General features: G+C 38.9%; 1 protein-coding gene across 2 annotated transcripts in view; it reads right to left on the reverse strand.

The window, feature by feature from the left end:
• Positions 1–349: 349 nt before the first annotated feature.
• The window catches only part of Vom2r47 (vomeronasal 2 receptor, 47), a 35748-nt gene continuing 21024 nt past the window's right edge, over positions 350–15073 (reverse strand). The window contains exons 5-6 of one of the 2 annotated variants that reach the window (XM_006232462.3): positions 1939–2062; positions 350–1684 (exon numbers count right to left, since the gene is read on the reverse strand). In XM_006232462.3, the coding sequence (XP_006232524.2) occupies positions 702–1684; positions 1939–2062 (1107 nt within the window). In that variant the 3' untranslated portion in view covers positions 350–701. The remainder of the gene's footprint in view (positions 1685–1938; positions 2063–15073) is intronic. The other variant, NM_001099506.1, reaches the window with a different exon arrangement.

Genomic DNA, 15073 nt, shown 5'->3' on the forward strand with positions numbered 1-15073 from the left:
ACTACCATAGAATTAGCCAAAAAATTAAGTAACATGAACTTAGTCTTATGCATTTAAGTAACTCAAACAAAATAGAACAATAGAAACAAATAGTCTATCCTGCCTATATTTGCTCAGCCCTAAGAAAGATGTTTTACCATTTTGTTTGTCATGTGACCAATCTTCACATTACTTCTGAAAACAGCAACCCCAAAATTTTGATGCAATGCACTGAAATTAATTCTAATCTGCTCCCAATGCCCAGTGAAATGTCTAAGCCAGGTTTCATACAAAGCAAGGAATTTCACATGCCCCCAAATTCTGAGGTTCTTTTATAAGAAAACGTGTCTACATAGAATGTTTTGCCAAAGACAATATATCTTTAATGTCGCAAGATATAGTTTAGTATTTAGTAAGTCATTGATTACAAAGAATAAAATACCACTATAAATTAGACAACCATTTTCACAAGAAGATATTTTTATTTTAAGTATAATAGGCCTCTTGTATAATAATGTGCATGTACTTAATTGCCAACTGGTAACTTGAGTCTATTTTAGATAAAAATTATACTCTAAGAGTTGCACAAGAAAACAGTTCTTTTACATACAGGGGTGTAATTGACATTTTGCTATAGAACCCATTGTTAATCAGGAGTAGAAATGAAAAAAAAATCTTGTGTCAGATCAGACAGTTTTGCTGGTCACTTGGATCTCACAGCTCTACTCATCCAGAACAATCGACTCTGCGGTGTTGTTAAGCTCACTACTCACAGAAGCTGAGGTCAACTGGATGCTCTTGTCAAGAGTTGGGACTCTTCCACCAACAGTTTCATCCGTGTTCCTCTTTGGCCTCAGCAAAATAATGAAACACTTGGGAAGAAATACACAGCCCAACAAGCCATAGCTGGATGCCAAAATGGCAAATATTTCCACAGCCACTTTGAATTTGCCTTTGGTGCTCAAGTAAGCAGGGACAAAAGAGATCCAAACAATGAAAAAGACCAGCATCCCAAAAGTGATACATTTCCCTTCGTAATAGTTATCTGGCAGCTGGCGAGCCACAAAGGTTGTGAGAAAACACAGCAGAGCCAGAAGGACATTAAACCCAAATATAGAGTAAAGAAACTCTATAGAACCTTCATTGCATTCAAAGATGATCTTTACATTCTGAGGTTCAATGTTCTTGAACATCCTTGGAGGCTCCAACACCAAGTAAGCTGTGCATACACCAATCTCCCCTACAACACAGATTAACACAATGAGCTTACGAAAAATAGGATGCATGGATATAAGCCGGGTTTTAGATTTGGAAATCCTGTAGGCAAAAAACAGTGAAATAGTCTTTCCAAGAATGGAAGACAGACAAAGGCAAAAGCCCAATGCCAGAGTGACCTGGCGGGCCATGCAGGACCAGTTGCATGGTTTGCCTATGAACAGCATAGATGACAGCACTGTGATAACCAGAGACATCTGAATGAAGAAGCTCAGCTCCCGGTCATTGGCTTTCACCAATGGAGTGTGTCTGTGGATTACATACACAACGGTTACTGCCATGACCACAAGTGCCCCAAATATGGAAAGGATGACGAGGGTGAACCCCAGGGCCTCCTCATAAGAGAGAAATTCCACAAGCTTTGGTACACACTTGCTCTTCTCTGCATTGGACCAGTCATCTTCACTGCATGGATCACATTCCCTTTGGCCTAATGAGAAAAACAGAGAATTCACTTCAAAGGAACCAGTTGTCATTTTTAGCTATAAACAGTCAAGGGAAGTTAAAAACCTGAGCAATATTTAGTAGAAATCTGTTATAAAATAGATATAATATCTTATATTTAGTACTGGAAAGATGGCTTTGATGCCTACAGATTCTGTGATAGATTAGGAGTTGTTTTTAGTTTAACAGTAAATGTTTAATCTAATTGAATTACTACTAAAAAGAAGTGACCATTTCTACCTGGTTTCTCTGACACATATCCATCAGCACATGGGATGCAATCAAAGCAACATGTGGGTTTCCCCTGGCGAATCCCCTTCCGTGTCCCTGGAGGACATAATTTGGTACAGAATGAATCTGGAAGCTAGGAAAGACAAAGACATTCCATTAAAACAAGCCCTTGAGACTTTACCATTGTGAAATGGAGAAAGTTCTAGTTTGTATTTACCTGGAGATGCGTATTATATTTATAAAGGCAGTGAGCCCAGGATACTAAGCATAGAAAGCAAATAACATATGGCAATATGGAGATTGCAGAAAGAACTTTTGCTAAAGAGCAATCTTGTGATTGACTCTATAAATGCTGAACTAACTGTAATGACAATTCTTTGTCATCATGGTGATCAAGACCTAACTATATGACTTGAAGTGCTGTGGATCAGATACTTTTGCTCAGTCTGTTCCTGGTTTGATGAGACCTAAGACCACAATAATCATCTTCAGCTTCTGAAAGATATTTCTTTTCATCGAAGACATCCAAAAGTATTTTTATCATACTTAGACAACTATCCTAAGTGGCTAGCAAAAAGGAAGAAAAATAAGTAGTTTGTTACATGTAAACTATGAAGGTAAAATATAATGTAGAGAAGGCATAATTTGGGATGTTTTCTTGCTAGCCATATTTAGAAATTTTAGTAGAAACCTCCTTAAGTTTTTAACTCTAAACACATGTGTTCCTTGAAATCCAGAATGAGCTGAGCATTTACATATTAACCTGGATAGATAATTGTCTTCAGTACCTTTAAAAATATGTTTTGTGAGCCAGGTATAGTGACATCTCAAAAAAGAACAAAAATAAAACCAGAGAACTAAACAAAACAAAACAAAAAAGCAAAGAAATAATAAACCAAATGAAACAAAAACATAGAAAATTAAGCCTTCAAAATCATAAACCACTAAAGGCATAAAACACATTTTGCTGCTATTGATAAACTTTAAGTTTGTTTGAATTAATATAAACAAAATAATTATATAACTATAACTCTAATTTGCCCTGTCCCCAAACTCCACATCCTGACCATAAATCTTGGCAGAAGTTTCTCACCCTACCAGATGCATGATAGTATTGGGAAACTCAGAAACCAAGGTACCAAGAACCCAAAAGGCCACATCAGTATCCAGAATCCCAGAGGTCATCCAGTTCCCAGAACTCCAGAGGCAACAGGAATTTAAAACAGAAAACCCCAGAGGTTATATGGGCCACCAAAATCTCAGTGGAGACACAATCACTATTAGATATAAAGACACTCTGATCACCACATCCACAAGCTACTCAAGCCAAATGGTCAGAAAAGAAACAGAATGTAAAGGAAAAGCATCCATCCAACATATATAAGGTCGGAAATCAGCACCTGAACATATACTACCCTTATTATTGATGGAGAAAACATGATATTTCAAGAACAATCCAAACTCAAATAATATACTCCAACATAAGAAGGATAACCACATCCAAGTAAACCAGAATAAAAAATTCCATACTAGCAAAAACAAAAACAAAGTATACACACACACACACACACACACACACACACACACACACACACACACACAAAATACCAACAGCAAAATAACAGAAATTACCTATCACTAGTCATTAATATCTCTTACACCAATAGAGTCAATTCCCCAATAAAAAGACACAGGCTAACAAAGTGGACACAAAAACAGGATCCATCATTCTGCTGCACACAAAAAACACACTTCAGCAATAAAGATAACCATTACCTCAGAGTAAAGGCCTAAAAAGAAGTTTTCCAAGCAAACAAACATAAAAGCATGTTCCATCAATACCTAATTAAATAGACTTTCAACCTAAATTAATAAAAAAGAGAAGGGGAAGGGTACTTCATATTAATTAAAGGAAATACGATGATGGCTCAATTCTAAATATCTTGCCCAAACACAAGGACACCCATAATTGTGTGGAAACATTGCTAAAGCTTAAATCGCACATCCAACCCCATACATTAAAAGTGGGAGACTTCAACACCACACGTTTAGCAATTCACAAGTCATCCAGACAAAAACTAAACAGAAAAATAATGAAACTAACAGACATTATGAATCAAATGAACCTAACAGACATTTATAGAGTATAGAATACAAAAGAATATATATTATTCTCAGCAACTTGATCCAAACTTGATTATATAGTCAGTCACAAAGCAAACATCAACATATAGAAGAAAGTTAAAGTAACTGTTTGTGTCTTATCAGATCACCATGAAATAAAGCTGGGCTTCAACAACAGAAATGCCAGAAAGCCTAAACACTCATGGAAATTGAATAACTCTCTACTCAATGATCTCAGGGTCAGAAAAGAAATAGAGGAAGAAACTAAAGACTTTTAGAATTCAATGAGAAGGAAGGCTCAACATACCTAAATTAATGGGATACAATGTAAGTAGTGATAAGAGGAAAGTTCATAGCACTACATGGCTCCATAAAGAAATTAGAAAAGTCTCATACCAGCAATTTAAAAGTATACCTTAAAGTTCTAGAAAAGAAAGAAGCAAGCAAAGCAAAGAGATGTACAAGGCAGAAAATTATCAATATCAGGGCTGAAATCAGCCAGGTAGAAACAAAGAAATCAATACAAAGAATCAACAAAACGAAGAGCTGTTTTTTTAAGAAAATCGACAAGATTGACAAACCCTTTACCAAACTTGCCAAAAACTAGACAAAGAGACAGTGTCCAAATAAACAAAATCAGAAATTAAAAAAGAAGACATAACAACAGACAATGAGGAAATTCAAAGAATCATTAGGTCTTACTCCAAAAGCCTGTATTCTACAAAATTGGAAAATCTTAATGAAGTTAAAGGTTTTCTAGACAGATACTATTTGTAATGTAAAATCAAGATCAGGTAAACAACGTAAACAGCCATATAACCCTTAAAGAAATAGAAACAGACATGAAAAGTCTCCCAACAACAGCAACAAAATAACCCTGGGGCCAGAATTCTAGTGTGGAATTCTATCAGAATTTCAAATAAAAGTTAATGCCAATACTCTTCAAATTCTTCCACAAAATAGAGAATGAAGGCACAATGCCAAACACATTCTATGAAGCCACGGTTACCTTGATACTTAAACCACACAGAAACTTGATAAAGAAAATGAGCTTCAAACCAATTTCTCATATGAACAATGATGAAAAATTACTCAATAAAATACTTGGGAACCAAATCCAGCAACCCATCAAAAACATCATCCACCGTGATGAAGTAGGCTTCATTCTAGGGAAGTCAATATAGTCCATTATATGAAAACCATTCTGAACATTGACACTCCAAATACAAGGGCATTCACACAGGAGGAGTAAATGGCAGAAAATAATCAAACTCTGGACTGATATCAATAAAATAGAAACAAAGACAACAATACAAAAAATCAATGAAACAAAGAGTTAGTTCAATGAGTAAATCAACAAGAAAGACAAACCTTTACCTAAACTCACTATAAGGCAGAGAGAATATACAAATTACAAAAAAAATGAAAAGTGGGGCAAGAAGTGCAGAAAATCCTGATACCACAGGGAAGACCACCATTTCTGCTTACATTCCTCACCCAAGAGGAACCTGCCTGGAGCCCTCTGGACACAGGAACCTAGGAGCAGTCAAGGAAAGGATTCTTCTAATCTCTGCCTGTGCCCAGAGCTAAAAGCCAGTGGCCAGGAGTACTGACAGGGCTGAGAGCAGAGGTAAGACCACCACTTCTGCTCCCAGGGACACACCTGGGACCTTCAGGACACAGGAACCCAGTAGCAGTCTGGGACAGGAGCCTTCTGGGTTCTGCATGTGCCCAGAGCTAACCTGGTTCCACAACTCTCTGTACCCAGATCCCCTGGAGAGAGCATAGGACTCTCAGAAGTGTGAACAATTCTGAGAACACAGGGGAGACCACCACTTCTGCTCACATTCCTGGACCAAGAGGAACCTGCCTGGAGCCATCTGGACACAGGAACCAATGAGGACTCTGGGACAGGATCCTTCTAGTCTCTGCCAGACCCAGAACTGAAAGCCAGTTACCAGAGTGCTAACACACCTGACAGCAGAGGTAAGGCCACCTATTCTGTTCAAAGAGACCCATCTGGGACCTTCAGGACAGAGACACCCAGGAGCAGTCTGGAACGGGATCCTTGTGGTTTCTGCATGTGCCCAGAGCTGACTCAGCCCACAACTCTCTGTACCCAGATACCTGGGAAGAGAGCAGGACTCAAACTAGCAAACAATACTGAGAGCACAGGTGAGACCACCATTTCTGCCCACATTCCTGGCCCAAGAGGAATATGCCTGGAGGCCTCTAGACACAGGAACTCATGAGCAGTCTGGGAAAGGATCCTTCCACTTTCCTCCTGGACCTGAGCTAACCCTGGGACGCAGCTCTCTGTACCCAGATCCCACTGGGAGAAAGCTGGTCACCACTAGTACTGACAAACAGGCATAGAGGAAGACCCATTGACAGAGACAGCATGATAAACAAACACCAGAGACAACCTGATGGCAAGAGGCCAGGGCAGGAACATCAGCAACAGAAAGCAAGACTACTTGACATCATCAGAACCCAGTTCTCCAACCGAAGCAAGTACTAAATATTCCAACACACTGGGAAAAAAAAGATATGGATTTAAAGTCACATCTCCTGATAATGATAGAGGAATTTAAGAAGGACAGAAATAATTCCCTTAAAGAAATACAGGACAACACAGGAAAACAAATAGAAGCCCTTAAAAAGGAAACACAAAAATCCCTTAAAGAATTACAGGAAAACACAAGCAAACAGGAATTGAACAAAACCATCCAGGATTTGAAAATGGAAATAGAAACAATAAAGAAATCACAAAGGGAAACAACCCTGGAGATAGAAAACCTAGGAAAGAGATCAGGAGTCATAAATGCAAGCATCACCAATAGAAAACAAGCGATAGAAGAAAGAATCTCAAGGACAGAAGATAACATACAAAACATTGACAAAATAGTCAAGGAAAATGTGAAATGCAAAAAACAACTCCAAAGCCAAAACATCCAGGAAATCCAGGACACAATGAGAAGATCAAACATAAGGATAATAGGTATAGAAGTCAGCAAAGATTCCCAATTTACAGGGCTAGTAAATATCTTCAACAATGTCACAGAAGAAAACTTCCCTAACTTAAAGAAAGAAATGCCCATCAACATACAAAAAGTTTATAGAACTCCAAATAGATTGGACCAGAAAAGAAATTCCTCCCATCACATAATAGGCAATACACCAAATACACTAAAAAGAAAGAATATTAAAAGCGGTAAGGGGAAAAGTTCAAGTAACATATAAAGGCAGACCTATCAGAATTACAACAGACTTCTTACCAGAGACTATGAAAGTCAGAAGATCCTGGGCAGATGTCATACAGACCCTATGAGAACTCAAATGCCTGCGCAAGCTACTATATCCAGCAAAACTCTCAATTAACATAGATTGAGAAACCAAGATATTCCATGACAAAACCGAATTTACACAATATCTTTCCACAAATCCAGCACTACAAAGGATAATAGATGGAAAACTCCAACATAAGGAGGAATACTACACCCCAGAAAAAGCAAGAAAGTAATCTTCTTATGACAAAGCCAAAAGAAGAGAGCCACATAAACATAATTACACCTGTAACAACAACAAAAGAACAGGAAATAATAATCACTATTCCTTAATAGTTCTTAACATCAATGGACTCAATTCCCCCAATGAAAAGGCAGAGGACCTAGCCTTTTCCTAATTATAGCAATCATACCTCAATGACAAAAACAGACACTATCTCAAAGTAAAAAACTAGAAAACAATTTTCCAAGCAAATAGTTCCAAAAATGAAGCTGGAGTAACCATGCTAATATCAAATAAAATCAACTTTCAACCAAAAGTTATCAAAAAGATAAAGAAGAACACTTCATATTCATCAAAGGAAAAATCCACCAAGATGAACTCTCAGTCCTAAATATCTATGCTCCAAATGCAAGGGCAACTACATCCATTTAAAAAAAAAAAACCTTACTAAAGCTCAAAGCACACATTGTACCTCACATAGTAATAGTGGGAGACTTTAACACCCAATTATCATCACTGGACAAATCATAGAAACAAAAACTTAACATAGACACATAGAAACTTACAGAAGATATGAACTAAATGGATCTAACATATTTATAGAACATTTCACCCTAAAACAAAAAATATATATACCTTCTTCTCAGCACCTCATGGTACCTTCTCCAAAACTGATCATAAAATTGGTCACAGAACAGGCCTCAACAGTTACAAAAAGATTAAAATAATCTCATGCATCCTACCAGATCACCACAGAATAAGGCTGGTCTTCAATAACAACAAAAACAAAAGAAAGCCCACATACACATGAAAGCTGAACAACACTCTACTCAATGATAACATGGTCAAAAAAGAAATAAAGAAAGAAATTGAAGACTTTAGAATTTAATGAAAATGAAGGCACAACATAGCCAAACTTATGGGAAACAATGAAAGCAATGTTAGGAGGAAAACTCATAGCTCTGAGTGCCTCCAAAAAGAAACAGGAGAGAGCATACACTATCAGCTTGATGGCACACCTAAAAGCTCTAGAACAAAGAAGAGCAAATGCACCCAAGAGAAGTAGAAATCAGGAAATACTTAAACTCAGGACTGAAATCAAGCAAGTAGAAACAAAAAGAACTATATAAACAGCTAAACCAGGAGCTGTTTCTTTGAGAAAATCAACAACGTATATTAACCCTTAGTCAAACTAACCAGAGGGCATAGAGACAATATCCAAATTTACAAAATCAGAAAGGAAAATGGAGACATAACAAAAGAATCTGAGGAAATTCAAAAAATCATACGATCTACTACAAAAGCCCATATTCAACAAAACGGGAAAATCTGGATGAAATGTACAATTTTCTAGACAGATACCATGTACCAAAGTTAAATCAGGATCAGATAAACCATCATAACAGTCACATAACTCCTAATGAAATAAAAGCAAGCTCTGCTCCCAGACCCTGTGAGAGAGAGACCCAACCGCCTGGTCAGGTGGGCACTCCTGAGGCTGCAGAGCAGAAGAGACCACCAACACTGCTCACCCCTGCCCACATCCCTGGCCCAAGAGGAAACTGTATAAGGCCTCTGGGCTCCCGTGGGGGAGGGCCCAGGAGCGGCAGGACCCCTGCCTGAGACACCGCCAGAACCTGAAGGAAACAGACCGGATAAACAGTTCTCTGCACCCAAATCCCGTGGGAGGGAGAGCTAAACCTTCAGAGAGGCAGACAAGCCTGGGAAACCAGAAGAGACTGCTCTCTGTACATACAGCTCGGACGCCAGAGGAAAACGCCAAAGGCAATCTGGAACCCTGGTGCACTGAAGCTCCCGGAAGGGGCGGCACAGGTATTCCTGGTTGCTGCCGCCGCAGAGAGCCCGTGGGCAGCACCCCACGAGCGAACCTGAGCCTCGGGACCACAGGTAAGACCAACTTTTCTGCTGCAAGAAAGCTGCCTGGTGAACTCAAGACACAGGCCCACAGGAACAGCTGAAGACCTGTAGAGAGGAAAAACTACACGCCCGAAAGCAGAACACTCTGTCCCCATAACTGACTGAAAGAGAGGAAAACAGGTCTACAGCACTCCTGACACACAGGCTTATAGGACAGTCTAGCCACTGTCAGAAATAGCAGAACAAAGTAACACTAGAGATAATCTGATGGCGAGAGGCAAGCGCAGGAACCCAAGCAACAGAAACCAAGACTACTTGGCATCATCGGAGCCCAATTCTCCCACCAAAACAAACATGGAATATCCAAACACACCAGAAAAGCAAGATCTAGTTTCAAAATCATATTTGATCATGATGCTGGAGGACTTCAAGAAAGACGTGAAGAACTCCCTTAGGGAAACACAGGAAAACATTAATAAACAAGTAGAAGCCTACAGAGAGGAATCGCAAAAATCCCTGAAAGAATTCCAGGAAAACACAATCAAACAGTTGAAGGAATTAAAAATGGAAATAGAAGCAATCAAGAAAGAACACATGGAAACAACCCTGGATATAGAAAACCAAAAGAAGAGACAAGGAGCTGTAGATACAAGCTTCACCAACAGAATACAAGAGATGGAAGAGAGAATCTCAGGAGCAGAAGATTCCATAGAAATCATTGACTCAACTGTCAAAGATAATGTAAAGCGGAAAAAGCTACTGGTCCAAAACATACAGGAAATCCAGGACTCAATGAGAAGATCAAACCTAAGGATAATAGGTATAGAAGAGAGTGAAGACTCCCAGTCAAAGGACCAGTAAATACCTTCAACAAAATCATAGAAGAAAACTTCCCTAATCTAAAAAAAAGAGATACCCATAGGCATACAAGAAGCCTACAGAACTCCAAATAGATTGGACCAGAAAAGAAACACCTCCTGTCACATAATAGTCAAAACACCAAACGCACAAAATAAAGAAAGAATATTAAAAGCAGTAAGGGAAAAAGGTCAAGTAACATATAAAGGCAGACCTATCAGAATCACACCAGACTTCTTGCCAGAAATTATGAAGGCCAGAAGATCCTGGACAGATGTCATACAGACCCTAAGAAAACACAAATGCCAGCCCAGGGTACTGTATCCTGCAAAACTCTCAATTAACATAGATGAAGAAACCAAGATATTCCATGACAAAACCAAATTTACACAATATCTTTCTACAAATCCAGCACTACAAAGGATAATAAATGGTAAAGCCCAACATAAGGAGGCAAGCTATAACCTAGAAGAAGCAAGAAACTAATCGTCTTGGCAACAAAACAAAGAGAATGAAAGCACACAAACATAACCTCACATCCAAATATGAATATAACGGGAAGCAATAATCACTATTCCTTAATATCTCTCAACATCAACGGCCTCAACTCCCCAATAATAAGACATAGATTAACAAACTGGATACGCAACGAGGACCCTGCATTCTGCTGCCTACAGGAAACACACCTCAGAGACAAAGACAGACATTACCTCAGGGTGAAAAGCTGGAAAACAATTTTCCAAGCAAATGGTCAGAAGAAGCAAGCTGGAGTAGCCATTCTAATATCAAATAAAATCAATTTTCAATTAAAAGTCATCAAAAAAGATAAGGAAGGACACTTCATACTCATCAAAGGAAAAATCCACCAAGATGAACTCTCAATCCTAAATATCTATGCCCCAAATACAAGGGCACCTACATATGTAAAAGAAACCTTACTAAAGCTCAAAACACACATTGCACCTCACACAATAATAGTGGGAGATTTCAACACCCCACTCTCATCAATGGACAGATCATGGAAACAGAAATTGAACAGAGATGTAGACAGACTAAGAGAAGTCATGAGCCAAATGGACTTAACGGATATTTATAGAACATTCTATCCTAAAGCAAAAGGATATACCTTCTTCTCAGCTCCTCATGGTACTCTCTCCAAAATCGACCATATAATTTTCAAAAAATGGGCCTCAACAGGTACAGAAAGATAGAAATAATCCCATGCGTGCTATCGGACCACCACGGTCTAAAACTGGTCTTCAATAACAATCAAGGAAGAATGCCCACATATACTTGGAAATTGAACAATGCTCTAGTCAATGATAACCTGGTCAAGGAAGAAATAAAGAAAGAAATTAAAGACTTTTGAGAATTTAATGAAAATTAAGATACAACATACTCAAACTTATGGGACACAATGAAAGCTGTGCTAAGAGGAAAACTCATAGCGCTGAGTGCCAGCAGAAAGAAACAGGAAAGAGCATATGTCAGCAGCTTGACAGCACACCTAAAAGCTCTAGAACAAAAAGAAGCACATACACCCAGGAGGAGTAGAAGGCAGGAAATAATCAAACTCAGAGCGGAAATCAACCAAGTAGAAACAAAAAGGACCATAGAAAGAATCAACAGAACCAAAAGTTGGTTCTTTGAGAAAATCAACAAGATAGATAAACCCTTAGCCAGACTAACGAGAGGCCACAAAGAGTGCGTCCAAATTAACAAAATCAGAAATGAAAAGGGAGACATAACTACAGATTCAGAGGAAATTCAAAAAATCATCAGATCTTACTATAAAAACCTATATTCAACAAAACTTGAAAATCTGCAGGAAATGGACAATTTCCTAGACAGATACCAGGTACCGAAGTTAAATCAGGAACAGAAGAGGTAAAAATATCACTATTTGCAGATGACATGATAGTATATTTAAGTGTTCCCAAAAGTTCCACCAGAGAACTACTAAAGCTGATAAACAACTTCAGGAAAGTGGCTGGGTATAAAATTAACTCAAATAAATCAGTTGCCTTCCTCTATACAAAAGAGAAACAAGCCGAGAAAGAAATTAGGGAAACGACACCCTTCATAATAGACCCAAATAATATAAAGTACCTCAGTGTGACTTTAACCAAGCAAGTAAAAGATCTGTACAATAAGAACTTCAAGACACTGAGGAAAGAAATTGAAGAAGACCTCAGAAGATGGAAAGATCTCCCATGCTCATGGATTGGCAGGATTAATTTAGTAAAAATGGCCATTTTACCAAAAGCGATCTACAGATTCAATGCAATCCCCATCAAAATACCAATCCAATTCTTCAAAGAGTTAGACAGAACAATTTGCAAATTCATCTGGAATAACAAAAAACCCAGGATAGCTAAAGCTATCCTCAACAATAAGAGGACTTCAGGGGGAATCACTATCCCTGAACTCAAGCAGTATTACAGAGCAATAGTGATAAAAACTGCATGGTATTGGTACAGAGACAGACAGATAGACCAATGGAATAGAATTGACGACCCACAAATGAACCCACACACCTATGGTCACTTGATTTTTGACAAAGGAGCCAAAACCATCCAATGGAAAAAAGATAGCATTTTCAGCAAATGGTGCTGGTTCAACTGGAGGGCAACATGTAGAAGAATGCAGATCGATCCATGCTTATCACCCTGTACAAAGCTTAAGTCCAAGTGGATCAAGGACCTCCACATCAAACCAGACACACTCAAACTAATAGAAGAAAAACTAGGGAAGCATCTGGAACACATGGGCACTGGAAAAAATTTCCTGAACAAAACACCAATGGCTTATGCTCTAAGATCAAGAATCGAAAAATGGGATCTCATAAAACTGCAAAGCTTCTGTAAGGCAAAGGACACTGTGGTTAAGACAAAACGGCAACCAACAGATTGGGAAAAGATCTTTACCAATCCTACAACAGATAGAGGCCTTATATCCAAAATATACAAAGAACTCAAGAAGTTAGACCGCAGGGAAACAAATAACCCTATTAAAAATGGGGTTCAGAGCTAAACAAAGAATTCACAGCTGAGGAATGCCAAATGGCTGAGAAACACCTAAAGAAATGTTCAACATCTTTAGTCATAAGGGAAATGCAAATCAAAACAACCCTGAGATTTCACCTCACACCAGTGCGATTGGCTAAGATCAAAAACTCAGGTGACAGCAGATGCTGGCGAGGATGTGGAGAAATAGGAACACTCCTCCATTGTTGGTGGGATTGCAGACTGGTAAAACCATTCTGGAAATCAGTCTGGAGGTTCCTCAGAAAATTGGACATTGAACTGCCTGAGGATCCAGCTATACCTCTCTTGGGCATATACCCAAAAGATGCCTCAACATATAAAAGAGACACGTGCTCCACTATGTTCATCGCAGCCTTATTTATAATAGCCAGAAAATGGAAAGAACCCAGATGCCCTTCAACAGAGGAATGGATACAGAAAATGTGGTACATCTACACAATGGAATATTACTCAGCTATCAAAAACAACGAGTTTATGAAATTCGTAGGCAAATGGTTGGAACTGGAAAATATCATCCTGAGTGAGCTAACCCAATCACAGAAAGACATACATGGTATGCACTCATTGATAAGTGGCTATTAGCCCAAATGCTTGAATTACCCTAGATCCCTAGAACAAACGAAACTCAAGACGGATGATCAAAATGTGAATGCTTCACTCCTTCTTTAAATGAGGAAAAAGAATACCCTTGGCAGGGAAGGGAGAGGCAAAGATTAAAACAGAGACTGAAGGAACACCCATTCAGAGCCTGCCCCACATGTGGCCCATACATATACAGCCACCCAATTAGACAAGATGGATGAAGCAAAGAAGTGCAGACCGACAGGAGCCGGATGTAGATCGCTCCTGAGAGACACAGCCAGAATACAGCAAATACAGGGGCGAATGCCAGCAGCAAACCACTGAACTGAGAATAGGTCCCCCGTTGAAGGAATCAGAGAAAGAACTGGAAGAGCTTGAAGGGGCTCGAGACCCCAAAAGTACAACAATGTCAAGCAACCAGAGCTTCCAGGGACTAAGCCACTACCTAAAGACTATACATGGACTGACCCTGGACTCTGACCCCATAGGTAGCAATGAATATCCTAGTAAGAGCACCAGTGGAAGGGGAAGCCCTGGGTCCTGCTAAGACTGAACCCCCAGTGAACTAGACTATGGGGGGAGGGCGGCAATGCGGGGAGGGTTGGGAGGGGAACACCCATAAGGAAGGGGAGGGGGGAGGGGGATGTTTGCCCGGAAACCGGGAAAGGGAATAACACTTGAAATGTGTATAAGAAATACTCAAGTTAATAAAAAAAATTTTAAAAAAAGAAATAAAAGCAGTTATTAAAAGTCTTCCAACCAAAAAGAGCCCAGGACAACATGGCTTAGTGGAGAATTCTATTAGACCTTCATAGAAGACCTACAACCAATATTCTCCAAAATATTCAACAAAATAGAAACAAAAGGAACACAACTGAATTCTATGAAGCCACAATTATGCTTATACCTAAAGGAAACGAAGACTAGTACCCTGATTTTAGAAACAAAGAAAGAGAACTTCAGATCAATTTCTCTTATGAATATTGATACAAAAATACTCAGTCAAACTCTTGCAAACTGAAACCAAGAACACATCAAAATGATTATCCATCATGATCAAATAGCCTTCATCCCGAGGATGCAGGTATGGTTCAGTATATGGGAATCCATGAATGTAATGTGCTATATAAACAAATTCAAAGAAA

This window comes from Rattus norvegicus, chromosome 2, assembly GCF_036323735.1.
Source record: "Rattus norvegicus strain BN/NHsdMcwi chromosome 2, GRCr8, whole genome shotgun sequence".
NCBI lineage: Eukaryota > Metazoa > Chordata > Mammalia > Rodentia > Muridae > Rattus > Rattus norvegicus.